We start from the raw sequence: 27,379 nt of genomic DNA on the forward strand, positions 1-27,379 counted from the left end.
CCGTCTCCTGTTGCCTCATGAGCGTCACTGCCTGAACGGGGAAACGGAGGCACGAGGCTGGGGGGGCGGGGGAGAGAGAATGACAACTGGAGTCTTGGCTCCCAGCCCCCCTGCTCTAACTGCTATGCCCCACTCCCCTCCCAGACCTTAAGGTACTGGAACTCAGGACTCCTGGGTTCTCTCCCAGGCTTGGGGAGAGGAGTGGGGTTTAGGGGGTTAGCGTGGGGTGGGAGGGGGAGCCAGGACTCCTGGGTTCTCTCTCCTGCTCTGGAAGGGAGTGGGGTTGAGTGCAGAGGTGGGCAAACTACGGCCCGCTGGCCACATCCAGCCCGCGGGACCATCCTGCCCGGCCCTTGAACTCCCGGCCAGGGAGGCTCGCCCCCGGCTCCCGTAGCTACGCCTCTGTGCGGGCAGCGTGGCTTGCACCCGCCCACCTCCCCGGGTTTCCAATACGCCTGTCCTGCTGCTCGTGGCGGCATGGTAAGGGGGTGGGGGGCAGGGGGGTTGGATAAGGGGCAGGAGCTTCTGGGGGGAGGGCAGGGGATGAGGTGCAGGGGGCGGTTGGATGGGGCAGAGGTTCTCGGGGGTCTGGGGTCCCGGGGGGGCAGGGGATCCCGGGAGGGGGCAGTCAGGGGACAAGGATGGGGGGGGTTGGATGAGTCAGGGGTTTAAAGGGGGGCAGTCGGGAGCGGGAAGAGGCGGATAGGGAACGGGGACCAGGCTGTTTGGGGAGGCACAGCCCCCCAACCTGGCCCTCCATACCGTTTCACAACCCCGTTGTGGCCCTCGGGCCAAAGAGTTTGCCCACCCCTGGTCTAGTGGGTTAGAGCCGGGGGGCTGGGAGCCAGGACTTCTGGGTTCTCTCCCCAGCTCTGGGACAGGAGTGGTGTCTAGTGGGCAAGAGTATGCGGGGCAGGGGGGAATTACTGCCCCCCCCCGGGGAGGGGCTAGGCTGGGCCTGATGCCACAGGGGTGAGTGCCCTCGGGCGGAGGGATCGGTCCCAGGGCTGGGGTAGGGTAGTTATAAACCACGAATTTTATTGTCTCTTGTTAATGGTCATGGTTCGCCAGCCCACCTCGGTCTTAGAGGCTTGGCACACATGCGGTCCTCGTGCGCCTGCCCCGATGCTCTTCTCCGCTCCCCTCCCCAAGCTGGGGAGAGAACCCAGGAGTCCTGGCTCCCAGCCCCCTGCTCTAACACTAGACCCCGCTCTCCCCGAGCTGGGGAGAGAACCCAGGAGTCCTGGCTCCCAGCCCCCTGCTCTAACCACTAGACCCCGCTCTCCCCGAGCTGGGGAGAGAACCCAGGAGTCCTGGCTCCCAGCCCCCCTGCTCTAACCCACTGGAGCGAAGTGGGCTACAGTCCAGACCAGGGGTGGCCAACCTGAGCCAGAGAAGGAGCCAGAATTTAACAATGGGCATCACCAAAGAGCCCCAGGATTACGTCAGCAGCCCCCCATCAGCTCCCCCCCGCCCCGCTCCCAGCACCTCCCGCCCACCGATCATCGCCTGCCCCTCCCGCCCTGCACCTCCCGGATCGGCTGTTCCCTGGCGTGCAGGAGGCTCGGGGGGGGAGAAGTGAGGGCACACAAGGCTTGGTGGGGGGGGCGGTGTCACTGACTCCCAGGTCGTGCCCACTCTTGGCCCCATGCGGTCCCTGGGGGAACCCCCTTCAGTGCGACAGCCCTTCTTGGGGGTCCTCTCTCTCTCGGGGGTTAGGCCCCTCCACCTCCTGGAACCGCACCCGTCCGAGCCTTAGCACGCCTGTCTCTGCCCTGGGCCCCCGCAGGGAGTCCACTCGCTCTGGACCCCCGGGGCCCCCACTCCCAGAGGTCCCCCAGATCTCTAGCCCGGAGCGACTCTCAGCCAGCGTCAAACAGGAGGGTTTATTGAGCGTCTGAACCCAGCACAGGAAACTCTGACCCCTCAGGCCTGGCCTCCCTCCGCACAGCACATCCCAGTCTCCCCTGCATCCAGGTGGGGTCTGCCTGGTCCCCCTCTCCAGCCCCGAGCCCCCCTGCTTCCCAGCTGGGCAGCTGAGATCACCAGCCCCAAGCCCCCCCCCCATCCATTGTCTTCTCTCCAGGTAAACAGGGTCGCCTGGGCCCCCTCTCCCCTCTTTTGTCCTCTGGCCCCCCTGGCTGGAACCTGCTGGTCCAGTCACCGGGGTCCTCTCTCCGCAGCCCATTGTCCTCCCACTGGCCGGACCCGGCTGTGACTCCCGAGCTGGGCCTCCCGGTCACCAGGCCACCAGTCGCTGGGGTCTCCGTTCTCCAGCCCATTGGCCGGGGTCCCCAGTTCCGTCGCCGGTCCCCTGTACCAACCAACTCCCTCTCCCATCACCTCGTTCCACCCGTAACACGCAGGGAAACTGAGTCCCACCCCCTCGGCATGCAAACCATTGGAAAAACCAAGGAAAAACCAAGAAACCCCCCCACTTTGTCACAGGCGGGAAGGGGGGGCGTGGGGGCAGGGCCAGGGGCTGAGCAGTGAGCACCCCGCGCGCGTTGGAAAGTTGGCATCTATAGCTCCAGCCCCGGAGTCGGCGCCTAGACAAGGAGCCGCATGTTAACGGCAGAAGCGCCGTGTGGGGCTCCGGACCCCCAGGTTGGACCCCCAGGTCCAGACCAATATTGTACCTATTGGTGCTTTAGAAGGGTCAGTTTCACAAAGCTGGAGACAAATATGAACCCCTGCTCTAACCACTAGAGCCCACTCCTCTCCCAGAGCCAGGGATAAAACCAGGAGTCCTGGCTCCCAGCCCTCCCTGGTCTAACCACTAGACCCCACTCCCCTCCCAGAACTGGGGATAGAACCCAGGAGTCCTGGCTCCCAGCCCCCCCCCCCGCTCTAACCACTGGACCCCACTTCCATCCGCTCTAACCTCCCAGACTCTGTGACACCACACCCCGTATTCTTCATAGAAATATTGTTACAATATAATTATAAAAAGAACAGGAGGACTTGTGAGTCTCTAAGGTGCCACCAATTTATTTGAGCATCAGCTTTCGTGAGCTTCATCATGCATCCGAGGAAGTGAGCTGGAGCTCACGAAAGCTGATGCTCAAATACATTGGTGAGTCTCTAAGGTGCCACAAGTCCTCCTGTTCTTTTTGCGAATACAAACTAACACGGCTGCTCCTCTGAACCCTGTCAGTATAATTATAGCATCGCTCTGGTATCTTTTGTGCAAGCTGAGGCGTGTGAGGTCTCGTTAGACAGGTGATCATAGAATCATAGAATATCAGGGTTGGAAGGGACCTCAGGAGGTTCTAGTCCAACCCCCTGCTCAGAGCAGGACCGATCCCCGACTAAATCCTCCCAGCCAGGGCTTTGTCAAGCCTGACCTTAAACACTTCTAGGGCAGGAGATTCCACCACCACCCTAGGTAACGCATTCCAGTGTTTCACCACCCTCACAGTGAAAAAGTTTTTCCTAATATCCAACCTAGACCTCCCCCACTGCAACTTGAGACCATTACTCCTTGTCCTGTCATCTGCCACCACTGAGAAAAGTCTACAGCCATCCTCTTTGGACCCCCCCTTTCAGGTAGTTGAAAGCAGCTATCAAATCCCCCCTCATTCTTCTCTTCCGCAGACTAAACAATCCCAGTTCCCTCAGCCTCTCCTCATAAGTCATGTGTTCCAGACCCCTAATCATTTTTGTTGCCCTTCGCTGGACTCTCTCCAATTTCTCCACATCCTTCTTGTAGTGTGGGGCCCAAAACTGGACACAGTACTCCAGATGAGGCCTCACCAGTGTCGAATAGAGGGGAACGATCACGTCCCTCGATCTGCTGGCAATGCCTCTACGTATACATCCCAAAATGCCATTGGCCTTCTTGGCAACAAGGGCACACTGATGACTCATATCCAGCTTCTCGTCCACTGTCACCCCTAGGTCCTTTTCCGCAGACCTGCTGCCGAGCCATTCGGTCCCTGGTCTGTAGCGGTGAATGGGATTCTTCCGTCCTAAGTGCAGGACCCTGCACTTGTCCTTGTTGAACCTCATCAGATTTCTTTTGGCCCAATCCTCCAATTTGTCTAGGTCCCTCTGTATCCTATCCCTACCCTCCAGCGTATCTACCACTCCTCCCAGTTTAGGGTCATCCGCGAACTTGCTGAGAGTGATGATTGGCTGAGTGTCATCACCCTCTTTGTATGCACGTCCCATGCCTGTAGCTGAAGTTAGGAATATCGACTCTGTAACACTGACCAGTGGGTTTCCACCTGGGGAACGCCCGCCAGGCCATCAGTCTGGCTGGGCCCTTAGGAAGAATACGTCTTTGAAGATGTGCATCTCCCACCTGCCTGGGATGGGACAAACCACCTCTGGCTCATGGCTGCTTTGATCATGTGATCCCCCCCACCCCCCCACAACCAGTTCTGGCCTCCATGATGGAATACCAGTATCTTTCCACTGCTGGGGGGGGGGGGGGGGGGGGAACCACACTGGAAAACAAAGGATTCCCCACATATGTAAATCCTATTTAAGACAGGGGAGTGAGTTAATCTTGGTTCATTCTTCACTGAATCCCCGCCCAGGCTGACTGCTGAGAACATCTAAGAAACAAAGACCAAGGGGGATGGGGGGGTGACAAAGGGCCGAGCCCAGGCTGGGAAGGGGTCTGGCCTGTGACAGGAATACCTGGAGTTTTAAGCTGCAAGCAAGAGCAGTCTGCCTTCAAGAACCTCTGCAATCTGTCTAAGAGAACATTTAGCGGGAGAAATTACGGCTTGTAACCAGGTTCCTTAGTATCTAAGCTTATATTGCGTGGTGGTTTTATTTGCTGGGTGATCTGCTTTGATCTGTTGGCTATCCCTTATGATCACTTAAAATCTATCTTTTCTAGCTAATAAGCTTGTTTTTGTTGTCTCTAAAACGAATTTGTGGAATTCATAACTGGGGGGCAAAACGCTGTGCAGATCTTCCTCCCCATTGAGGGAGGGGGCGAATTTCATGAGCTTGCGCTGTAATTTTCTCTGTGCAGGGCAAGGCAACACAATTTTGGGTTTGCACCCCGGGATGGGGGGGTGCACTGGAGTGCTGGGCTATTCCCGAGCTGAAGCCTTCCCACACAGAGCTGATCTCAGTGTCTGTCTTTCTGCAGTTGGGTGTGTCCCTACCTGTGTGTGTGCTGGAGGAGGTTTGAGGGCGTGGCTCAGCAGGACAGTGTAAGGAAGCCCAGGCTTTTGCAACAGGCAGGCTCAGTGGTACCCCAGTACCTCAGGTGGCACCCTAGAGGGGGGAGATGACCCCTCACAGACCCCACTCACCTCCCAAAGCTGGACTCGAACCCAGGAGTCCTGGCTCTCAGCCCCCACTCCCCTCCACTCTAACCATTCAACAGACATAGATGGTCCCATCACTCTGGACACTCCTATGAGAAATTGTTGGATGTAGGTCATTGGCTGCTTCATATGGGTGTCACAGAGTGTGGGGGAGTTGGGGACCTGCACCCCGCTCTTCCTGCGATTCCCCATGACTCTCAGCCAGCCAGTAAAACGGAAGGTTTGTTAAACGACAGGAACATGGCCCCAAACAGAGCTTGTAGGTACAAACAGGACCCCTCAGTCAGGTCCCTCGGGGGGGCAGGGAGCTTAGACCCCAGCCTTGGGGCTCCCTCCATTTCCCCAGTCCATTCCCAACTCAACCCCCTCCAGCCAACTCCCCCAGCCTCCCCCGGCTCCTTCTCCAGCCTTTGTCCAGCTTCCCGGGCAAAGGTGTCACCTGGCCCCAGCCCCCCTCCCGGCTCAGGTATTGTCCCTCAAGTGAAGCCACCCACTGATATCCCATCCCCCATGCGGACAGTCCCAGTGAAACTCCCCTGCGACATCCCTAGGTCAATCCGCCCCACCCCCTGCTCCGTCACAATGGGGCTCTGAACCCCATCAGCCCAGCTCCAATCTCCCCCGATCTCCCCAGCGCAGTCCGAACCAGCCAGGGTTCCCAGGTGCCCGCTCCTCGGCCGACCGGGCGAGTCCTGGCAGGTGGATCCCGTGGCCACCGGATGAGCTCCTTTAGCCAGTCATCCCACTCCACAGCGGGGAGAGATCGGCGTTGATCCCGATCCACTCAGGCAGGAAGGCGGCTGCAGGCTTGAAGACCTCGAGGAAGGGGGAGTCGGGGAGGGTGTAGTTGGCCAAGTAGACGGTCTCCCCCCCAGCCAGGTAGCCGGCCCAAATGCCGAAGGTCCCGATGGTCATGATCGTGTGGTTGCAATGAGCCAAGAGAGCGAAATCCCCCCCCGGCGAGGACTCCTTCCCGTCCCCCGAGAAATACACGTCTCCCCGCGAGGCGTCGATGTTCTCCCGGCACCACTCCATCCCGTTGCTGGTCACCACGAAGACCGGCTCCTGGTACTTGGCCCGGAAGTAGCCCATGGCCTTCTCCAGGTAGGCCTTGTCCGCCACCACCCCCTTCCAGCGCTCGTCCATCACCTGGACGTAGTCCCCCCTCCGGACGTGGACACCCACGTAGGTCACGTTCCGGCGCTGCCCGCGCAGCCCGGCCAGGTACCGGTTGGCCTCCTCCTTGACGTGGTCGTGGAAGGAGAATTCCTGGAGGATCTCCTGCCGGAGGTGGTGGTAGAAGGTCCAGGAGCAGGGGTAGCCCGTCAGCCGGACGTATTTCCCCTCGATGTGCCTGTACTCCTCCGACATCCAGTCATGGAGCTCATAGTCCTTCCATGGGATCCTCCAAGCCCTGGATCTGGAGATCACAGGCAGGCTGATGCGGAAGAGCGGTGCCAGCTGTTGGTGCATGGCTGGGAGGATGTAGGCCTGGCGCCTGTTCATCTTGGCCAGGGCGTAGAGGGTGGCGTATTCCCCCATCTGGTTCCCCAGGCGCCCGAGGGAGTTCACGGTCCACACGCCCTGCTCCGTGGCGTTTGGGGTGGGGAGGCCCCACTCCGTGGTGGAGATCCAGTTGCTTAGGTAGATGGAGCTGACGAGGATCACGAATAACAGCAGGCAGAGGGTCAACTTGTAGGGCGTCCGGAAGGGGACCCAGCGGGATGAGGGAAGGAGGTCCCAGCCTGGGGGAGGGGGGGTGAATAGAAGGGAAAGGGGGAGGGAAAACAAGGGAGGGAGGGAAGAGGGTGGATGGATAGGCAGGTGGTTAGAGGGGAAAGGGGAGGGGGTCTTCCTGGCCCAGTTACCTCTGTTCCCAAAAGACCTCGGGCTGCAAGCAGAGCCCCCTCCCCCTGCAGCCCAGCCGAGGGGGCAGGTGACCCCAGCTCCAGCAGGACGCGTGTTGGGGGCAGCAGAGTCACCGGGTTTCTGGAAGGGCCAATTCCCCCCCCCCAAATCCGCTGGATCCCGGATCAGCCCCCTTCAGCCACAGTCCAACCCACGGGCAGGCAAGAACAGTCAGAGCAACAGTGTCTCCACCCCCGCCCCCACCACAGGTCTGCTGGTGCCCCCATGCCTGATCCACAGCCCGCTACTGAGAGAGAACCCAGGAGTCCTGGCTCCCAGCCCCCCTGCTCTAACCACTCCACCCCACTCCCCTCCCAGAGCCGGGAAGAGAACCCAGGAGTGGTGGGGAAGGGGGGGTCACTGGGGCAGGAGGGGGCTGCCATGGGTAACAGAGAGCACTGTCTGTGTGGGGAGGGGCCTCCCACCCCACTCCCTGAAGCCCAGTGCGCCCTGGGGCCGGGGTCGGGGGGGGAGTCCTGTGTTTGCCTAGAATTGCTGAGTTCTACCCCTTGGCCCCCGCCCAGAACCTCAGCAGCGGGAAGGGGGGGAACCCGCCGCATCCTGGGGTATCAGATGGGGGGGCACTGAGAGAAGTGGGGTCGGGGGAATGGGCAGATGGGGGGAGGGGATGGAGGGAGGGTGGAGATAGAGGGGAAATGGGGGGAGGAGATGAAGAGAGGGTGGAGATGAGGGGAGGGGAGGGAATGGAGGGGAGGGGAAGGGGAGATGTGGGGAGGGGATGGAGGGAGGGTGGAGATGGAGGGGGAGGGGAAATGCGGGGAGGGGGACATGGAGGCAGAAGAGGCGGAAGGAAGCAGCCCCCCGGCGGAGGAGTGCGGGCAGGGTGGGAGGTTTCCGAGCTGAGCGGCAGGACAGGAGCGAAGCCGGGTTGGGCCGGGCAGGGGAGTCTGGGGTCCGGAGGTATCTGGGTGCCGAGCCGGGGTGACACCCCCCGCCCTCCCCGCTGGGCCTGCGGCCGAGGTCCCAGCCCTGGGTCCGTGGGCCCAGCTGCACCAGGCCTCTTGCCACCCTCGGACAGACGATGTGGGGAAGTCGAGCCAGGCCACTGTCAGCACCCCACACCCCGGTCCCACAGCCCTCAGAGCAGTGGGGGCTGGGAGCCAGGACTCCTGGGTTCTCTCCCCGGTTCCGGCAATGGGGCGAGTCCCCTTCAGAGCCTCCAGCCGCCGGGCTCCAAGCCTCCTCCCCCAGCTCTCGGGGCACCGGCCCCGTCTTCCCCCGCCGCCATCTCCGTTCCCCGGGTCAGGTCGCCTGCTGCCGTGTGAGCGAGCTGCTCTGCAGGGGTGACATCCTGCCCAGCTTCCTGAGCAACCGCCCGGGCCGGAGCTAGGTGTTACTCACCTCCATTCGCCCGGTGGGGGCAGGGGGGGCTTCTTGCTGGTTTCGCGGCCCCCGCTCAGTGCAGACAGGAGGCATCTGGCGTCCCAACGGGCTCCTGGCACCTACAGGCCCCCCGACATTCAGACCCTGAGCCCCACAAGTGGGGACACCCAGCTGATGTGTTTCCTGACCACGCCCCGGTTCCTCCCGCCGGGTCCGCCGTGCCGGCTGCAGCCTTTGGCCTCCCTCGGGCGGGCGCCGCTGGGACATGTCCAGCCGCAAAGGAGGGATCAAAAGGCGCGTCAGGATCTCTGGGCTCGCGCCGCTTCACGGCCGGGGTTGGGGCCCCAGGTCCTGCTCCGGGGCCCGGAGGTCCAGACTGGCTAGCACATCTGGCAGGGCTGGCCCCAGGGGGTGCTGGGCTGCAGGGAGCGGGGCGGAGGGGGGCAGCAGGGGGCGCTGGGCTGCTGGGAGGGGAGCTCGGGGGCGCTAGGCTGTGGGGGCTCAGTGGGAGGGCGCTGGGCTGCAGGGAGTGGGGAGAGGGCTCGGGGGGGCGCTGGGCTGTGGGGAGCTGGTTGGGGCTCGGGGGGGGGGTGCTGGGCTGCGGGGAGCTCAGCAGGGGTTTTTTTCTCCTCTGGCCACCAGGGCTGGATTTTAGGGACGGGGGGGGGGGGAGGTCCCTGTCCCCTTGACCCCATGAACTGAGCTGCCTGGTTCTCAGCCCTCCCCCACCACAGGCCTCTCTCTGCCCCCCCCCCCGAGGTCTGACGAGGGCTCCAGCCCGCCCTAGCTATTGCTGCCCGCAGAGCCCCATGGCCGGGCACTGGCTCATCCCCAGGGATTGGGTCAAGACAGGCATCCCGCAGCCGGGAACTGCAACTGGGCTGGGCTAGCAGGGGGCTGTGGGTCGGGGGTGAGGAGCGCCGGGGGAGCTGGGGGGCTGCGGTCGGGGGTGAGGGGTGCCCGGGGAGCTGGGTGGCTGCTGGTCAGGGGTGAGGGGCGCCGGGGGAGCTGGGGTTGGGGCTGAGGGGCGCCGGGGGGCTGCGGTCGGGGGTGAGGGGCACCGGGTGAGCGGGGGGGCTGCGGTCGGGGGTGAGGGGCGCCGGGGGAGCTGGGGAGCTGCGGGTCGGGGGTGAGGGTCGCTGAGGGGCTGTGGGCGGGGGTGAGGGGCGCCGGGGGAGCTGGGGGGCTGCGGGTCGGGGGTGAGGGGCGCCGGGGCGCTGGGGGGCTGTGGGTCGGGGGTGAGGGGCGCTGGGGGAGCTGCAGTCGGGGGTGAGGGATGCTGGGGGGCTGTGGGTTGGGGTGAGGGGCGCCGGGGGAGCTGGGGGGCTGCGGTCGGGGGTGAGGGGCGCCGGGGGAGCTGGGGGGCTGCGGCCGGGGTGAGGGGCGCCGGGGGCGCCGGGGGGCTGCGGTCGGGGGTGAGGGGCGCCGGGGGGCTGCGGTCGGGGGTCCCGGCCGTGTCGCTCGGAGCCCGGCCGCACGCTGGAGTCAATATTTGCCGAGCTTGGCTGCATGCTGGGGCAGGGCGGGGTGCGGGGGGGCGGGAGCTGGGGGGGCCCGGGAGAGGTGGAGGTGGGGGTGGGGGTGGGGGAGGGGCTCACAGCCACCCTCCCCTCCAGGCCGCGTCTTGGCCCCCCCCCGCAGCCCCTCACCTCGGCTGTCCCCGCCACTTTCACTTTCGATCCCATCTGAGCAGCTGCGGGCCCGGACGGGCGGGTCGGTCCGGGGGCGGCAGCGGGCAGGGGGCTCTGAGCCGGGCCCCGCACGACCCCCGGAGAGGTGAGAGGGGCGGGCAGGGCTGGGGAGCAGCCCCCCCCCGGGCACTGGCAGCGGGGGGCTCTGCGCTGGGTGGTGCACGTGGTTCCCATTCCCGGTAACTATTCCGGGTGCCACAGGGGTGGGGGGCTGGCTCCGATCCTGCGCTAATCGCTGCCCCTGCCCCCCCGCCCTGCCGGTGCCCCTCGCTCCCGACCCCCTGCCCCCCCCCCGCCCTGCCGGTGCCCCTCACTCCTGACCCCCCCCCGCCCTGCCGGTGCCCCTCGCTCCCGACCCCCTGCCCCGCCCGCCCTGCCGGTGCCCCTCACTCCCGACCTGCAGCCCTCCATCCCAGGTCTCTCACCTGCCCTTTCTTGCACCCCTCAGCTCCCACGCCGAGTGCCCCCCCCCAGCATGCCGGCCGCCCACCCCCCAGTGAGGAGATGAATTGGCGCCATGCGCCCCCCGACGCCCCACCCCCACCCGGAGCCTCCGTGGTGAGTGGGGGGCAGGGCCGGGGGCAGAGGGGTTTGGTTTGGTTGGGGAGGCTGGAGGTATTGAGGGGACTGAGGGGGGTTGGGGATAGCCGGGGGGGCTGGGTGCTGAGCTGGCTAGGGGGGCTCTGGGCTGGCAGGGGAGGGCCTGGGGGGATGGGCTGGCTGGAGGGACTGGGGGGGTTGGGAAATGCAGGGGGGGGTGGCTAGGGGTTTGGGGGGGCTGGGGAATTCCAGGGGGGACTGGGCTGGCAGGGGAGGGCCTGGGGGGATGGGCTGGCTGGAGGGACTGGGGGGGTTGGGAAATGCAGGGGGGTGGCTAGGGGTTTGGGGGCGCTGGGGAATTCCAGGGGGGATGGGTTGGCAGGGGACAGCCTGGGGGGATGGGCTGGCTTGGGGGGTTGCGAGGGGATGGAGATAGCTTGGAGGGGGGCCTGGGCCGACTGAGGGGAATCTGAGCTGGCAGGGCAGGGCCAGGGGGGGTCCTTGACTCACATCTCCCCCCCCCCCCCCAGCAGGTCCCCCTCTTCTTGCTGCTGGTCCTGGCCGCCCCGGGCCGTGGCTGCGTCTTCCTCTTCGACCCGCTGACCACGACGTTCTCCAGGGACATTGACGAGCTGGTGAGTGGGGCCCCCGTTGGGCCCCTTGGAGCCCCCCATCGCCCCCCGACTAAGCACAGCCCTCCCCCACTCACCCTTCCCCCCCCCCCACGTCTCCTTCTCTCCTTCAGACCCAGCATCTGCTCCACGATTATTCGGTCTCGATGCCGTCGAACCTGGAACCGGTGAGAGAAGGGGGGGCCCCCCGATATCCAGAGCCCCCCTCCCCCATCAGCCAAGGCTCCCCCCCATAGTCTCTCTGACCCCCCCTCCCCCCGTTTCTCCCCCAGGACGGCTGGTGCGCGGAGCTGTGGAGGGTCCATTTCCTGGCGGCGGAGCTGGGGCACATGTGGGGGGTCGCGGGCACGGCCCTGCGGCCCCTTGTGGCGAAGGTGGCCCAGCAGGTCGGGTTCGTCGAGGAGTGCGGCATCACCGTGAGCGCCAGGGGGGCAGGGGGGCAGGGCCTGCCCCTCTAGGGGGCGCCGGCCCCAGGGCGGGGACTGGCTGGCTGCGGGGGGGGGGGGGGGGGCGGGGAATGGGGGGCAGGAGTGTGTGTGTTGGTGGGGGGGGATACAGCTCAGAGTGGTCAAGCTCCAGGGGTTCCCACCCCCCACCAGAGCAGTGACACTCGCCCCTCCCTCCTCCTCTGCCCCCCAGGACCCCACAGGCTGCGTGGGGCAGGAACGCAGCAACGTGTCGCGGATGCTGAGGGCCCTGAACGGCCACATGGCGGCGCTGAAGAGCAAAATGGCGGGGCAGGACCCGGTCGACTTCAGCAACTGCACCCCCGTCCGCTGCCAGCCAGGTACCCCCCCAGAGCCCCCCCCCAGCCCCCCGACCCCCGTCCGCTGCCAGCCAGGTACCCCCCCAGAGCCGCCCCCCCCAGCCCCCCGACCCCCGTCCACTGCCAGCCGGGTACCCCCCAGAGCTGCCCCCCCAGCCCCCCGACCCCCGTCCGCTGCCAGCCGGGTACCCCCCCAGAGCTGCCCCCCCAGCCCCCCGACCCCCGTCCGCTGCCAGCCAGGTGCCCCCCCCGAGACCCTCCCGGCACCCTGACCCCCATCCGCTGCCAGCTAGGTACCCCCCCAAGCTGCCTCCCCAGCCCCCCAACCCCATCCGTTGCCGGCCAGGTGCCCCCCCCGGACACCCTGACCCCTGTCCGCTGCCGGCCAGGTACTCCCCCAAGCTGCCCCCCAGCCCCCCTGACCCCCGTCTGCTGCCAGCCAGGTACCCCCCCAGAGCGCCCCCCCAGCCCCCCGACCCCCGTCCGCTGCCAGCCAGGTGCCCCCCCCGAGACCCTCCTGGCACCCTGACCCCCATCCGCTGCCAGCTAGGTACCCCCCCAAGCTGCCTCCCCAGCCCCCAACCCCATCCGTTGCCAGCCAGGTGCCCCCCAAGCCACCCCCCAGCCCTCTGACCCCCGTCTGCTGCCAGCCAGGTGCCCCCCAGTTCCCTGACCTGCCCCCCCACCCCCTCCTGCTCCCCCCAGCCACTGCACCTGCATCTGTTGCCAGCCATCTCCCCCTTGCCCCCCCGGCACCCCAGGGCCCTGGCATCCTCCCCCACACCCCTGTTAAGCCCCCCTACTCACCCCAGCTCCCCAGCAACTGCCCCCCCTTGCGCTGCCGTCCAGGTACCTCCCCGGCCCCCTCGACCCCCCCGGACCTGATTTGACTGCCAATCTGGCACCTCCTCCACCTCCCTCATTCCCTCGTCCCCTTCACTGCCCTCCACCCTCCCTCCCCCCTCCAGCCCCCGCTCCGCCCTGCCCCCAAACGCAGACCCCCTCAGACCCCCTCGCTGGCCCCACAGTGGGGAATCGCCTCTCCCCTCTCTCCCCACGCTCTCCGTGTCCCCCAGAAGCCCTGGCGCGGCTGCCTGCGCCGGATGGGCTCCCGCAGCCCGGCTTCTCCAGCCAGAAGCAGCCGGGGACCCAGGCGTCCGGGGCCGGCTCCCTGCACCAGACCATCTGCCGGTGCTGCTCCTCCTGGTGCCCATCCTGGGGTCTCTGGCCTTCGTCAGCCTGTGGCAACGTCAGAGGCGGCTCCGCGGCCAGGTAGGGGGGGGAAGGGGGGGGGCTCCTGGCGGGAGGGAAGGCAGATCCTGGGACTCCTGCAGCTGCTTCTTCCCTCTTTCCCCCCAGGGGACCCAGGAATCCGAGCAGTCGGACACCTGAACGAGCCGGGTGCAGGAGCTGATAGGAAAGAGATGGCTCAGGTATAACCTCCCCCCCCTCCCCCCGGCCAACACATGTGGGGTGCGGGCCCTTTTCCGGGGGACAGTCTTGGGAAGGGGAGCGGGGTCTGGTGGTTAGAGCAGGGAGGGCTGGGAGTCAGGACTCCTGGGTTCTCTCCCCTGGCTCAGGCAGGGGACTGGGGTCTAGTGGGGGTGGGCAGGGGAGCCAGGACTCCTGGGTTCCGTTTCTCTCTACTCCCTCCCCTTTTTCCCCATCTCCTCCCAGGACCCCCGGAGCCACGGTTGGTCCCGCGTTACGGATTCTGGGACGTGGGCGGCCAGCGCCGGGGCCGCCGGAGCCGGACTCTGCTTCCTACACCCCACTCCTGCGAGCCAAGTGGAGGGTGGAATTGGCCACGCCTCCCGGCGGACTGCAGAGCTGAGGCCTGCGGCCGGCCCCCCATGGGCCCCCGTGCCCTCCCCCGCCCCCAGGAGGCGCTGTGCAGCGCCGGGCTCGCACCTGGCCCCACAGCCCCCGCTGTCTGGACTTCATTTCTGCAGCACTGGGGAAGCCGGCGATGGATTTTTCTTCTATACTAAGCCACGTTTCGTAGACCCGCCTCTGGGGCTGGGGGTCTGGGGGCTGAGGTCTGCGGGGACAGATGGCCCAGCAGGAAGAGGCAAAAGACCTCCCCCCCGCAACCCCCGACAGGCCCCGAACTGTTATTGGAAACAAATGGATTTTCCTTCATGCCAAGACGCGGCCCGTCTGGGGTGGAGCGTAGGGGACTGGTTATACGAGGACCCTTCACCTGGCTGGGACCCAGATGCCTGAGTTCCCACCCCAATGCTGGGGGAGGAGCACTGTGGCCCAGTGGGAATTATTCACAATATTTTATATCAATACTGTGTCTGCCTCAGTTTCCCCATGTGCTGCGTGGTCACCACGTGGGAGGGGGGTGAAAGAGGCTGTTGCTCGCTGCACAGACCCAGGTGTGACCCATGAGCCCCCCCACACCTCCATGCCCAGGAAGGGGCCCAGAAAACAATGGCCCTGCCCACTGCCGCTGCGCCCAGACCCCCAACAACCTCCCTGCGCTCCCCCCACTGGCTGAGTCACTCCTGAGCCAGGAGCTGGGGGGCCGAGCTCCCTCTGGGGGGTCCATCTGCCCCCGGGGCCCATCCTGGGGCACTCGCTGCGGGGGGCTCCCTCCTGACCCAGTGGTGGGGAGGGGCTGCAGGCTCCTGGGAGAGCAGCCCCAAGGGGGCTGCAGGGGCCCCCCTGGGGCTGGGCCAGGCTTGGTTAAAAGCACCAGGCTTGTGTGGATCCGAGACACCCCTCTGGGGTTATACAGGGACCCCTCGAGTCCCATCCATTGGGGTTGGGGGCTGTTTGCCGTCCTTTGGCGTCTGCTGCCCCCTCGTGATGGATGTGGCTAGTGCACCCCTGAGCCAGGCTAGGGGTCCGATGTGGGATCCCTCCCCTGTACCGGGCGTCTGATCATTGGAGCTAGGTTTATGGGTCTGGGGTTCTCGGCCCCCCAGATGACACCCCAGAATCAGGGGGCTCCGATGCCCCCTGAATTTCTTCTGGTCGATTTCACACTGTACCACTTTGTGCTGGAAGGGGAGGCGGGGGGGAGCCAGGACTCCTGGGTTCGCTACCTGGTCCTGGGAGGGGCATGGGGGCTAGTGGTTAGAGCAGGTGGTGGGAGCCAGGACTCCTGGGTTCCACTTACAGCAAAACACGGCCTCCCAAATCCTCATACCCCCCCCAACCCATGACTGACCCCCCCCCTTCCCTGCGGCCACCTCCCCGTCACCCCACCCCTCCCCCTAATCCTGTTCTCCCCCCATCCTCCCAAGTCCGTTGATTAAACCCAGTCGTGGGGGGGGCACCGTCTGGCTCTCCCAGCCCCCCCCATTCTCTCCCCTTCCGTTTAATCCCCCGCTCCGAGTTCTTCCTTGGCTGCTTGACGTCAAGCTGCTGGGGGGCGGGGGGGGGACAGAGGGGGAGCCATACACACCCCCGGCCTCTGCTGGCACCAGTTCCCCCAGCACGTCCGGACCAGACAGGCGCCAGCCCCGGGTAAGGCCTGTCCAGGGGGCTGGAGGGATAGCGGGGAGGGGTATGGGGGGGGGGCAGTAGGCTGCATCCTGCCCAAACCCACACACGGCTCTGTAGGGGGCGTGCTGGGTGACTTCACCTCCAGCAGGGCGCGTCTGCGGGCCCAGAGCCAGGACGCCTGGGTTCTCTCCCCACCTCTGGGAGGGGAGTGGGGTCTAGTGGTTAGAGTGGGGGGGGGGACTGGGAGCCAGGATGCCTGGGTTCTCTCCCCCGCTCTGGGAGGGGAGTGGGGTCTAGTGGTTAGAACAGAGTTTGGTTGGGGGCGGGAGCTGGGAGCCAGGACTCCTGGGTTCTATCACGCACAGACGGAGCAGGTCTCTCCCCATCCAGCAGGGGGCACACATACCCACAAGGGGAACTCCTATGTAAAGCAACATCTGGGGCGTTCCCCTCTAGGGGGCGCCGGCTCCCATCCAGCCCCAGGGCAGGGACTGCCTGGCTGAGGGGGCGGGGGGTGGGGGGGAATGGGGCATGGGAACTGTCCCCTCTAGGGGGCGCCCATCCGGCCCCAGGGCAGGGACTGGCTGGCTCAGGGGGGCAGGGAATGGGGCCCGGGGCCTCTCCCCTCTAGGGGGCACTGGCTCCCATCCAGCCCCAGCATATTCCCACTCTGATATTTTTTTCTTGTGTCCAAGGTCTCCTGCCCCCTGAGGTAGGAGATACCCCCCCCCCCGGCCCTGTCACCCTCCCAGGGGGGATTATGTTCCTGCTTCCTCCTGCATGTTATTGTGAAGATGATTTAATGCCACACGAAAGAAATTGAAAAATCCTCCATGTTAATATGGATTAACGGGGCGGGCGGGGGGCACCCAGCTGCTGTCCAGGCCAGACGGAAACTTAGCGCTCAGAGGGGAAAGTTCTGTGCAAAATAACCCCAGTAATTCCTGCTGGGACCCTGTGAGCCCCCAGACTCCTGGGTTCTCTGCCCGGCTCAGTGAGGGGAGTGGGGTCGCATGAGCAGGGTCGGGGGCTCTGGGAGCCCGGACGCCTTGGCTCTGTTCTAGACTCCCTGTATCTCTCTGGGACTCAGTTTCCTCATCTCTATAATGGGCAAAATAACCTTCCTCAGTCCCTGTGGCGTGGAGGGTGCTGCTGCAGTCCAGCAGGGGGCAGTGGTGAGGGAGCACAGCCTGGCTCCAGCCACTGGAGGGGAAAGGCCCCGGGCCCCATTCCCTGCCCCCCTGAAGCAGCCAGTCCCCGTCCTGGGGCCGGATGGGAGCCAGCGCCCCCTACAGGGGACAGGTCCCATGCCCCATTCCCCAGCCCCCTGAAGCAGCCAGTCCCTGCCCTGGGGCCAGATGGGAGCCAGCGCTCCCTACAGGGGACAGGCCCCATGCCCCATTCCCTGCCCCCCTGAAGCAGCCAGTCCCCGCCCTGGGGCCGGATGGGAGCCAGCGCCCCCTACAGGGGACAGACTCCATCTCCCACCCCCAGGCTTCAATTCCTGAGGACTCCCTGGCGGGAGAAGCCGGGATTGTGAAGTCATGACCCCATAAAAGGACCCAGGGGCTGTCCCCCGACCCAGGCCAGCAACCCAGGTGTCCTGGTGACCCACCCCCCCAAATTACATCATCCAGCACTTCCTGTCCTAAACACTTACGTGGCTGCCCCTCAGCCCTGGCTCCCCATCCCAGAGGGGCCGGGCCGTCTCAGTGCTGGGCAAGGGGTCCCTTAGTAGCCCCAGATGACAGGATTAGAGAATTCTGTGGGAAACAGGGCATGGGGGGGGGGGCAGGTGTCTGGGAGCCAGGACTCCTGGGTTCTCTCCCCGGCTCTGGGACGGGAGTGGGGTCTAGTGGTGAGAGCAATGGGTGGGCTGGGAGCCGGGACTCCTGGGTTCTCTCCCTAGCTCTGGGAGGGGAGTGGGGTCTAGTGGTGAAAGCAATGGGCGGCTGGGAGCTGGGACTCTTGGGTTCTCTCCCCGGCTCTGGGACGGGAGTGGGGTCGAGTGGTGAGAGCAATGGGCGGCCTGGGAGCCGGGACTCCTGGGTTCTCTCCCTAGCTCTGGGAGGGGAGCGGGGTCTAGTGGTGAAAGCAATGGGCGAGCTGGGAGCTGGGACTCCTGGGTTCTCTCCCCGGCTCTGGGACGGGAGTGGGGTAGAGTGGTTAGAGCAGTGGGCGGGCTGGGAGCCGGGACTCCTGGGTTCTCTCCCCGGCTCAGCGTTCCCTCTCTCCTTGCCTGCAGACCAGGCCTGGGGTTTCTCCTTGCGTCCCCCCTCCACCCACACCCCAGCGATGACCCACCACGTGGAGTTGGCCATGGGGGAAGGGCCCCACCGCAGCCTGGACCCGCTGCCCAAGCCCTGCCTGGCCAAGCGCTGCGGGTGGCTCACCCGAAACCTGCTGCTAACGCTCACGGTGCTGGGTAGGTGTGAGCCCGGGGGGCGCTGGGGGGCAGGGGTGGAAGGGAACCGGCCCATTCCCACCCCCCCCCATCCTTGCCCCACATTGCTCCATCCCCCACCCCCCTTCTCTATCATTGCACACAACCAGGTGATCAATGGGGGGGCGAGACCAGCAGATGTGACCCCCACACACACCCTTCCCAGCCCCACTCCCCCGGAGATGGGACATGGGGGGCGGCATGTGATTAACGTCTCATTGTGTCTTTTACGTCACTACCCGGGAGGAAGAAAATTACACATGGGCTAATCCCCCCGCCCGCGGCTGTTGGCCTGACCCCCCCCCCCGCGGCCACCTTCCCCACCCCCCCCAGTGGGCGGGTTGACAGATGGGGTGATTGTAAGCCCCAATGCAGCGCTAGGGGGCGCTGTGCTGCCGGGAACACGGCAGAGGTTCACGAGGGGGAGCGCTCCCCAGAGAGGGGTCCCCGTTTACCCAGCCCCCGCGCCCCACCCCAGAGCCAGCCGCATCCCTGCTCCAGGTGAGGGGTCCCCGTTTACCCAGTCCCCGCACCCCACCCCAGAGCCAGCAGCATCTCCATGCCAGGTGAGGGATCCCTCTATACCCAGCCCCCAAGCCCCACCCTAGAGCCAGCCGCATCCCTGCTCTGGGTGAGGGGTCCCCATTTACCCAGGCCCCGCACCCCACCCCAGAGGCAGCCGCATCTCCATGCCAGGTGAGGGATTTCCGTATACCCAGCCCCCGCGCCCCACCCCAGAGCCAGCCGCATCCGTGCTCCGGGCGAGGGGTCCCCGTTTACCCAGTCCCCGCAGCCCACCCCAGAGCCAGCCGCATCTCCATGCCGGGTGAGGGATCCCTGTATACCCAGCCCCCAAGCCCCACCCCAGAGCCAGCCACATTCGTGCTCTGGGCAAGGGGTCCCCGGTTACCCAGCCCCCGCACCCCACCCCAGAGGCAGCTGCATCTCGGTGGTGGAGGGGGACCCTGTTGGGGGTTGCGCTGAGGTTCTGTCCCCTCGTCTCTAGGGGTGATTCTGGGAGCCATGTTTGGGGGCCTCCTGCGGCTGCTCCCCCCGCTGGATGAAGACCTGCTGGTCCTTCTGTCCTTCCCGGGAGACATCCTCATGCGGATGCTGAAAATGCTCATCTTGCCCTTGGTCATCTCCAGCCTCATCTCAGGTGAGGGAGGGGAAGGGGGACCTGGTGGCGGGGGCGGCGGCCGGAGCCAAAACCGCCACCCCCACTTGAGCTGAATCGCGTTCCCCCCACCCCGGGATTCAAACTCACAGCCCTCGGAAACAGCACAGGGCTGTGGTACCCAGCCCAGCCACTAGGGGGTGAGGGGGTGGACCGACCACCCACAGGATGCTCTCCTGCACGGAGCAGGGCGGGGGACTCACTATGGGGCACTGTCGCCGTGTACCCATCCCCCGCGCCCCACCCCAGAGCCAGCTGCATCTCAGCGCCGGCCGCGGGGTCCCCGTGTACCCAGCCCCCACGCCTCACCCCAGAGCCAGCCACATCCCAGGGCTGGGCGAGGGGTCCCCGTGTACCCATCCCCCGCGCCCCACCCCAGAGCCATCCACATCCCAGGGCCGGGCGAGGGGTCCCCATGTACCCAGCCCCCGCACCCCACCCCAGAGCCGGCCGCATCTCCATGCCCCACGAGGGGTCCCCATATACCCAGCCCCCACGCCCCACCCCAGAGCCAGCCGCATCCCAGGGCCGGGCGAGGGGGTCTCCGTGTACCCAGCCCCAATGCCCCACCCCAGAGCCAGTGACATCTCCATGCCCCACGAGGGGTCCCCGTCGACGCAGTCTCCGCACCCCACCCCAGAGGCAGCTGCATCCCAGTGCCGGGCGAGGGGTCCCCGGATACCCAGCCCCCCACACCCCACCCCAGAGCCAGACACATCCCAGCATCGGGCGAGGGGTCCCTGTGTAGCTTTCGCTCTGTTCCTGGGCAGGGCTGGCCGGGCTGGATGCCAAGGCGAGCGGGCACATGGGCACCCGGGCCATGGTGTATTACATGTCCACCACGGTGCTGGCCGCCGTGCTGGGCGTGATCCTGGTGCTGTCCATCCACCCGGGCAACCCCAAGCTGAGGACGGCGACGGGCGCGGCGGCGCGGAGCGAGGAGGTCTCCAGCCTGGACGCCTTCCTGGACTTGATCCGGAACCTTTTCCCCGAGAACCTGGTGCAGGCCTGTTTCCAACAGGTAGGGGGCGCTCGCCCCAGGGAGGCAGTGCCCCAGGACGGCACTAGGGGGCACTGGACTGCAGGACGCAGGCCAGGGGGGCTCCGAAGGGGGCGCTCACCCCAGGCAGTCAGAGCCCCAGGGTGGCACTAGGGGGCGCTGGGCTGCAGGATGCGGGGCCGGGGGGGCTCTGTAGGGGGCACTCTCTGTCATGGAGTCCCTGGGCGATGCTCTGGATCTGCTCCCCATGAAGCCAGGCAGGACTCTGGGGGAGCCTCCTCTCCGGGAGCAGCCTGTCTGCAGGACACACAGCTCCCCCAGCTCCACCTTCCTGGGGCTGACCCCGGAGCCTCCAGCCTCCTCTGCCCCTCCGGGCGCTTCCCCCAGTGAGTCCGATCAGGCGGGGTCCTGGGGAAGCCAGAGGGTCCTGCCCCCCAACTCCGCAGTCAGACGTGACTCTCAGCCAGCCAGTAAAACAGAAGGTTTATTAGACGACAGGAACATGGTCTAACACAGAGCTTGTAGGTGCAGAGAACAGGACCCCTCAGCTGGGTCCATTTTGGGGGGCAGGGAGCCAGACAACCACGTCTGCACTTCACTCCTCATCCCCAGCCAGCCCCAAACTGAAAACTCCCCCCAGCCCCCCCTCCTCCGGGCTTTGTCCCTTTCCCGGGCCAGGAGGGCGCCTGATTCCTTTGTTCTCCAACCCTTTAGCTCTCACCTTGCAGGGGGGAAGGGCCCAGGCCATCAGCTGCCAGGAAACAGGGTGTCGCCCATTCTCTGTGTCCAGCCCCCTGCACACACCTGCCCTCTAGGGCTCTGCAGGGATCATACACCCTTACCGCATCCCCTAGAGACTTAAGAACTGCCTAGGGGAAACTGAGGCACCCTCACACTGTTCAGAGGAAACATTAAGAACAGTCCTGCTTCGTCACATTCTCTCCAGGCAGTCAGTGCCCCAGGACAGCACTAGGGGACGCTGGGCTCTGGGGCCGGGGGGGCTCCGTAGGCGGCGCTCTCCCCAGGCAGTCAGTACCCCAGGGCGGCGCTAGGGGGCGCTGGGCTGCAGGGCGCGGGGCCGGGGGGGCTCCGTAGGGGGCGCTCTCCCCTCTCAGTCCGTGCTGAGCCTGGTTCCCCTGCCCAGGTCCAGACGGTCTCCCAGAAGGTCCTGGTCCCGCCCCAGGTGGTGCGGCAGGAGAACGTCACCCGGCTCCTCCCAGGGAACCTGTCCCTGCTCAACGCCACCGTCACGGAGATCAGCCTGGGGCCCAGCACCACCACCCACAAACGGCTGGAGTTCAAGGCTGGCATGAACGTGCTGGGTACGTCCCCAGTGGGCCACTGCTGGGAGGAAGCTCGCAGCAACCGACATGCCCACCTGAGGGCACTGCTGGGGGGGAGCTTGCAGCAACTGGCATGCCCACCTGAGGGCACTGCTGGGGGGAAGCTCGCAGTGCTGGGGCACTGCTGAGGGGAAGGTCACAGCAACCGGCGTGCCCACCTGATGGCACTGCTGGGGAAAGCTCGCAGCACTGGGGCACTGCTGGTGGGAAGCTCGCAGCAACCAGCATGCCCACCTGAGGGCACTACTAGGGGGAAGCTCGCAGCACTGGGACACTACTGCAGGGAAGCTCGCAGCCCACCACGGCCCTGACACCCCCCTCTGCTCCCTCTCCACAGGGCTGATCGGGTTCTTCATCGCCTTTGGGGTGGCCATGGGGCAGATGGGGGAACAGGCCAAGCCCATGGCCGACTTCTTCAACATCCTCAACGAGATCATCATGCAGCTGGTCTCCATGATCATGTGGTATGGGGGGGTGGGGAACCAGGGGGCTGGGGGGTGTGATGGGGGGCAGGGGGGAGTTCGGGGAGGTGGGGTTATGATGGGGGGCAGGGGGTAGCCTGGGGGTGGGGGTATGATGAGGAAGGCCTGGGCGGGTGTTACAATCTCATCCCCCATCCCTCTCTTTAGCTGACCTGGGGAGGGTCTCCCCAGGACACCCGTTCACTGCCCCCCCCCTCCACTATCTCCCCCCAGCCTCCCCCAGCCCCTCCCCTCACAGTCTCCCTTCCTCATGGTCCCCCTGCCCCCGGTCTCCCTTACATCCCCTCCTCCTCTCAGCCCCACGGTCTCCCCTCAGCCCCCCACCTCATAGTCTCCCTCCCTCGCTGTCCCCTTCACCCCCTCATTGGCCCCCTGCTCCACCCCACACAGTGTCCCCCGCTCCCCCTCACTGTTCCCTCCAGCCCCACCCCTCCCCTCACGGTCTCCCCTAACGCCCCTCATGGTCTGTCTCCCTCCCCTCACAATCTCCCCCCTGGCTCTGCCCCACCCCTCACAGTCTCCCCTTGGCCCCTCCCCTCACTGTTCCCTCCAGCCCCACCCCTCCCCTCACGGTCTCCCCTAGTGCCCCTCATGGTCTGTCTCCCTCCCCTCACAATCTCCTCCCTGGCTCCACCCCACCCCTCACAGTCTCCCCTTGGCCCCTCCCCTCACGGTCTCCCCCTGCCGGCTCCGCTCCTCAAGGTCTCCCATAGCGCCCCTCATGGTCTGGCTCCCTTCTGTCACGGTCTCCCCCCTGGCCCTGCCCCACCTCTCACGGTCTCTCCCCAGCTCCGCCCCACTCTTCACAGTCTCCCCCTGCTGGCTCCACCCCTCACGGCCTCCCCCAGTGCCCCTCATGGTCTCCCCACTGGCCCTGCCCCCATGGTCTCCCCTTGGCCCCGCCCCTCATGGTGTCCCCCTGGCTCCGCCCCTCACGGTCTCCCCCAGCACCCCTCATGGTCTGTCCCCCTCCCGTCACGGTCTTGCCCCCGCCCCACCCCTCACGGTCTCCCCCGGCTCCTCCCCTCGTGGTCTCCCCCTGGCCCCACCTCTCATGGTCTCCCCTGGCCTCGCCCTTCACGGTCCCCCCCAGACCCGCCCCTCACGGTCTCCCCGCTGGCCCCGCCCCTCATGGTCTCCCACTGGCCCCGCCCCTCATGGTCTCCCCTGGTCCTGCCCTTCACGGTCCCCCCCGGCCCCACCCCTCACGGTCTCCCTGGCTCCGCCCCTCACGGTATCCCCTTGGCCCCGCCCCTCACGGTCCCCCTGCTGGCCCTGCCCATCACAGTCCCCCCCCGCCCCTCAGGGTCCCCCCCAGCCCTTCCCGTCACAGTCTCCCCCCCATCCTGCCCCACACGGTCTCCCTTTGGCCCCGCCCCTCACGGTCTCCCCTTGACCCCGCCCCTCAGGGTCCCCCTCAGCTCCGCTCCTCACGGTCTCCCCAGGCCCCGCCCCTCACGGTCTCCCCACTGGGCCCGCCCCCCACGGTCTCCCCTTGGCCCCGCCCCTCCCGGCCCCGCCCCTCACGGTCTCCCCGGCTCCCCCAGGTACTCGCCCTTCGGCATCGCCTCGCTGATCTGCGGGAAGCTGGCCGGGCTGCAGGACCTGGAGCTGGTGGCCCGGCAGCTGGGCATGTACATGGTGACGGTGGCCCTGGGCCTGCTGCTGCACGGGGCCCTCGTCCTGCCCCTCATCTTCTTCGGGGTCACGCGCCAGAACCCCTTCGCCTTCTACGCCGGCATCTTCCAGGCCTGGCTCACCGCCCTGGGCACCGCCTCCAGGTGGGGGGCACCGACTGGGGGCCCTGGGGGCTCCGTGTGGCTCACTCCCGGTCGGGGGCCAGAGCGGTTTTGGGGAGGGGGGTTGAAGGGGATCAGTGGGGTGTCAGGGACTATTAGGGGATCTGGGGTATGGGGGAGTCAGAGACTATGGGGCTCCGTGTGTGTCTCACCCCCAGTGTGGGGCCAGGGGGTTTCGGGGGGAGTTGGGGGCTCCATGTGTCTCCCCCCAGCGCGGGGCCGGGGGGGCTATGAGGGATGCTGGGGCATGTCAGGGGGCGCTATGGGGGGGTGTCGGGAGTTATAGGGGGTGCTGGAGGGTTTCAGGGGGGCTATGGGGGTTTTGGGGTTATGGGGGGTGCTGGGTGGTTTTGGGGGGCTATGGGGGTGTCAGGGGGCTATGGGGGTGTTGGGGTTATGGGGGTGTTGGGGGGCTATGGGGGTTTTGGGATTATGGGGGGTACTGGGCGGGTTTGGGGGAGCCATGGGGGGTGTCAGGGGGCTATGGGGGTGTCGGGGGTTATGGGGGGTGCTGGTGGGTGTCAGGGGGACTATGGGGGTGTTGGGGGGCTATGGGGGTGTCGGGGTTATGGGGGAGTGCTGGGGGGTGTCGGGGGCTATGGGGGTTTTGAGATTATGGGGGGTGCTGGGCAGTTTTGTGGGGGCTTTGGGGAGTGTCAGGGGGTCTATGGGGGTGCGGGGGGTGCTGGGGGGTGTCAGGGGGGCTATGGGGGGTGTCGGGGTTTTGGGGGGTGCTGGGGGTGTCAGGGGGGCTATGGCGGTGTCGGGGTTATGGGGGGCACTGGGGGGTGTCAGGGGGCTATGGGGGTGTGGGGGTTATGGGGGTGCTGGGCTGTTTTGGGGGGGCTATGGGTGTGTCATGGGGGCTATGGGGGGTGTCGGGGTGCTGGGGGGTGTCAGGGGGGCTATGGCGGTGTCGGGGTTATGGGGGTGCTGGGGGGTGTCAGGGGGGCTATGGGGGTGTCGGGGTTATGGGTGGCATTGGGGGGTGTCAGGGGGCTATGGGGGTTTGGGGGTTCTGGGCTGTTTTGGGGGGGCTATGGGGTGTCAGGGGGTCTATGGGGGTGTCGGGGTTATGGGGAGCGCCGGGGGGTGTCAGGGGGGCTATGGGGGTTTGGGGGTTATGAGGGTGCTGGGCTGTTTTGGGGGGGCTATGCGGGTGTCAGGGGGGCTATGGGGGGTATCGGGGTTAGGGGGTGCTGGGGGGTGTCAGGGGCGCTATGGGGGGTGTCGGGGTTATGAGAGGTGCTGGGGGTGTCGGGGGGCTCTGGGGTGTCGGGGCTATCAGGGGCGCCGTGTGTCTCCCCCCAGCGCGGGGACGCTGCCCGTGACGTTCCGGTGCCTGGAGGAGAACCTGGGGGTCGATCGACGCGTCACCCGCCTGGTGCTGCCCATCGGCGCCACCGTCAACATGGACGGGACGGCTCTGTACGAGGCCGTGGCCGCCGTCTTCATCGCCCAGATGAACGGCATTGCCCTGGACGGGGGGCAGATCGCCACCATCAGGTGAGCCCCCCGGCCCCGGCTTCCTGCCCCCCGACCCCCAGCTTCCCGCCCCCCCAGGCTCCCAGCCCCCCGGCTTCCCAGCCCCCCGGCCCCAGCTTCCTGCACCCCAGGGCTCCCAGCCCCCCAGCTCCCTGGCCCCAGCTTCCTGGCCCCCAGACCTCCCAGCCCCAGCTTCCTGCCCCCCCTGGGCTCCCAGCTTCCTGGCCTCCCAGCCCTCTGAACCCCCAGCCCCCCCCAGTCCTCTGAGCCCCCCAGCTTCTTCCTCCCCTGACCCCCGAGCTCCTGGGCCCCTGGGCCTCCAGCCCCACACCCCCAAATCCCTGAACTCCTGGGCCCCCAGGCTTTCAGCCCCCAGACAGGGTTGCCACCCTCCCGGTTTGGCTGGGAGTCTCCTGGAATCGGGCCGGGTCTCCCGGCGGCTACTGACGCCAAACCCGGAGATCGGTGGCGACGTGGGGCTAAGGCAGCCCCCTGCCTACCACTGCCCCACACCGTCCCTTCGCGCTCTGCCCCCGCCCCCAGTGCCGACTCCGCAGCTCCCATTGGCCGGGAAGTGTGGCCAATGGGAGCGGTAGGTGGCGGTGCCTGCAGGTGCACCCTCCTGCACCCCAGCCCAGTGAAAGTGAGAGAGGGTGGGGGAGAGCGAGCCACGGAGGGATGGAGGGAGTGGGGCGGGGCCACTGAGAAGGGGCGGGGCAGGGGCAGTGCCCCTGAGAAGGGGCGGGGCAGGGGCGGGGCCTCATGGCAGGGGCGGGGCCAGGGTGTTTGGGTTTGTGTGGTTAGACCCTCGGCAACTCTATCCCCAGACCCCCAGCCCTCGAACTCCTGGGCCCCTGGCCCCCCAGCCCCTGGCCTGGGGCCGGAGGGGAGCCAGCGCCCTGCGCAGGAGAAGGGTCCCCTGCCCCCTGCATTGACCCCCTGGCCCCCTCTCTGCCCCCCAGCATGACGGCCACCCTGGCCAGCGTGGGGGCGGCCAGTATCCCCAGCGCTGGCCTGGTCACCATGCTGCTCATCCTGACTGCCGTGGGGCTCCCCACGCAGGACATCAGCCTGCTCATCGCTGTGGACTGGCTGCTGTGAGTGCCGGGCGGGGCTGGGGGAAGGGAGGGGCGGGGCAGAGGGGGCAGGGTGGAGAGGGGTGGGGAGGCTGAGGCAGGAGGGGGCTAGGGGGCAGGGAGGGGAGAGGAGGGATGGGGAGAGGTTAGGGGGCAGGGAGGGGGCAGGAGTGGGCAAAAGGGGAGAGTAGGGAGTTAGGGGGCGGGGGGGCAGGAGGAATGTGGTGGGGATTAGGGGGCAGGAGGAATGGGTAGGGGGGGGTCACCCCTTGTGGTGCCCCCAGTGCTGACCCCCAGCCCTGCCTCCCAGGGACCGCCTGCGCACCTCCATCAACGTGGTGGGGGACTCGTTTGGGGCGGGGATCGTTTATCACCTGTCCCGGGCCGAGCTGGCCGCCGTCGACGCCCGGGCCAAGGGGCACCCGCCTGAGCCCCCCAGCCCCAAGTTCCCGCCGCTGCCCAACCACCAGGGGCCCCCCGAGGGCGCCGGGGCGGGGTACACAGCGCTGCCCGCTGCCGACAGCGAGGAGGAGGAGCAGGTGAGGCCAGCGTGCTGCGAGCTTCCCCGCAACAGTGCCCCCGGTGCAGCGAGCTTCCCTGTGACAGTGCCCCTGCCGCGGCAAGCTTCTCCACGACAGTGTCCCCGACGCTGCGAGCTTCCCCGCAACAGTGCCCCTGGCGCTGCGAGCTTCCCTGCGACAGTGCCCCTGGCGCTGCGAGCTTCCCCGCGACAGTGCCCTGGGTAATTTGGTTCCTGTCCTGAGCAGGCGGAGACGCCGTCGTGGGAGCCGGGGGCCGAGCCCGAGGGGTCGCTGGGCAGCGACCAGGAGGAGAAGGAAGAGGAGGAATAACCAGGCCCCGGCCCAGAGCAGCTGCCACCAGTGGAGGGAGCGGGGGGGGGGGGGGTGATTAATTCTCTGTATTCAGTTCTGCCCCAAATGAC

General features: G+C 66.7%; 3 protein-coding genes across 4 annotated transcripts; 2 read left to right on the plus strand and 1 right to left on the minus strand.

The window, feature by feature from the left end:
• Positions 1-5,829: 5,829 nt before the first annotated feature.
• On the minus strand, positions 5,830-8,845 carry LOC141976704 (galactoside alpha-(1,2)-fucosyltransferase 2-like). Its single transcript, XM_074937825.1, has 2 exons — positions 8,562-8,845; positions 5,830-7,036 (listed from the first exon to the last, which is right to left on the minus strand). Exon 2 carries the CDS (start codon positions 6,831-6,833, stop codon positions 6,021-6,023), a length of 813 nt encoding a protein of 270 aa, XP_074793926.1. The 5' UTR covers positions 6,834-7,036; positions 8,562-8,845; the 3' UTR covers positions 5,830-6,020.
• FLT3LG (fms related receptor tyrosine kinase 3 ligand) lies at positions 7,956-14,003 on the plus strand. Its single transcript, XM_074937430.1, has 9 exons — positions 7,956-8,043; positions 10,683-10,792; positions 11,308-11,409; positions 11,520-11,573; positions 11,679-11,822; positions 12,046-12,193; positions 13,249-13,444; positions 13,532-13,605; positions 13,850-14,003. The coding sequence occupies exons 1-8, from the start codon at positions 7,956-7,958 to the stop codon at positions 13,584-13,586; spliced, it is 897 nt and encodes a 298-aa protein (XP_074793531.1). The 3' UTR covers positions 13,587-13,605; positions 13,850-14,003.
• A 3,923-nt stretch (positions 14,004-17,926) lies between these two features.
• Positions 17,927-27,306, plus strand: LOC141976683 (excitatory amino acid transporter 2-like). 2 transcript variants are annotated; one of them, XM_074937793.1, is made up of 10 exons: positions 17,927-18,056; positions 19,081-19,233; positions 20,022-20,272; positions 21,396-21,573; positions 21,932-22,058; positions 23,624-23,857; positions 25,187-25,381; positions 26,323-26,457; positions 26,747-26,975; positions 27,204-27,306. In XM_074937793.1, exons 1-10 carry the CDS (start codon positions 17,927-17,929, stop codon positions 27,285-27,287), a joined length of 1,716 nt encoding a protein of 571 aa, XP_074793894.1. In that variant the 3' UTR covers positions 27,288-27,306. The 2 variants fall into 2 exon arrangements, with proteins under 2 accessions (XP_074793894.1, XP_074793895.1); XM_074937794.1 differs by having other exon boundaries at positions 27,201-27,287.
• Positions 27,307-27,379: the final 73 nt, after the last annotated feature.

The sequence above is a fragment of the Natator depressus genome, chromosome 23 (assembly GCF_965152275.1).
Source record: "Natator depressus isolate rNatDep1 chromosome 23, rNatDep2.hap1, whole genome shotgun sequence".
Lineage (NCBI taxonomy): Eukaryota > Metazoa > Chordata > Testudines > Cheloniidae > Natator > Natator depressus.

Coding starts and splice junctions, on each gene's coding strand:
- LOC141976704 (XM_074937825.1), bottom strand. CDS start 6,833: ATGGGGGAATACGCCACCCTCTACGCCCTGGCCAAGATGAACAGGCGC.
- FLT3LG (XM_074937430.1), top strand. CDS start 7,956: ATGGAGGGGGAGGGGAAATGCGGGGAGGGGGACATGGAGGCAGAAGAG. Junction 11,823..12,045: donor TCGAGGAGTGCGGCATCACC/GTGAGCGCCAGG, acceptor TCTGCCCCCCAG/GACCCCACAGGCTGCGTGGG. Junction 13,445..13,531: donor AGAGGCGGCTCCGCGGCCAG/GTAGGGGGGGGA, acceptor CTTTCCCCCCAG/GGGACCCAGGAATCCGAGCA.
- LOC141976683 (XM_074937794.1), top strand. CDS start 17,927: ATGACCCACCACGTGGAGTTGGCCATGGGGGAAGGGCCCCACCGCAGC. Junction 19,234..20,021: donor CATCTCCAGCCTCATCTCAG/GTGAGGGAGGGG, acceptor GTTCCTGGGCAG/GGCTGGCCGGGCTGGATGCC. Junction 22,059..23,623: donor CTGGTCTCCATGATCATGTG/GTATGGGGGGGT, acceptor CGGCTCCCCCAG/GTACTCGCCCTTCGGCATCG.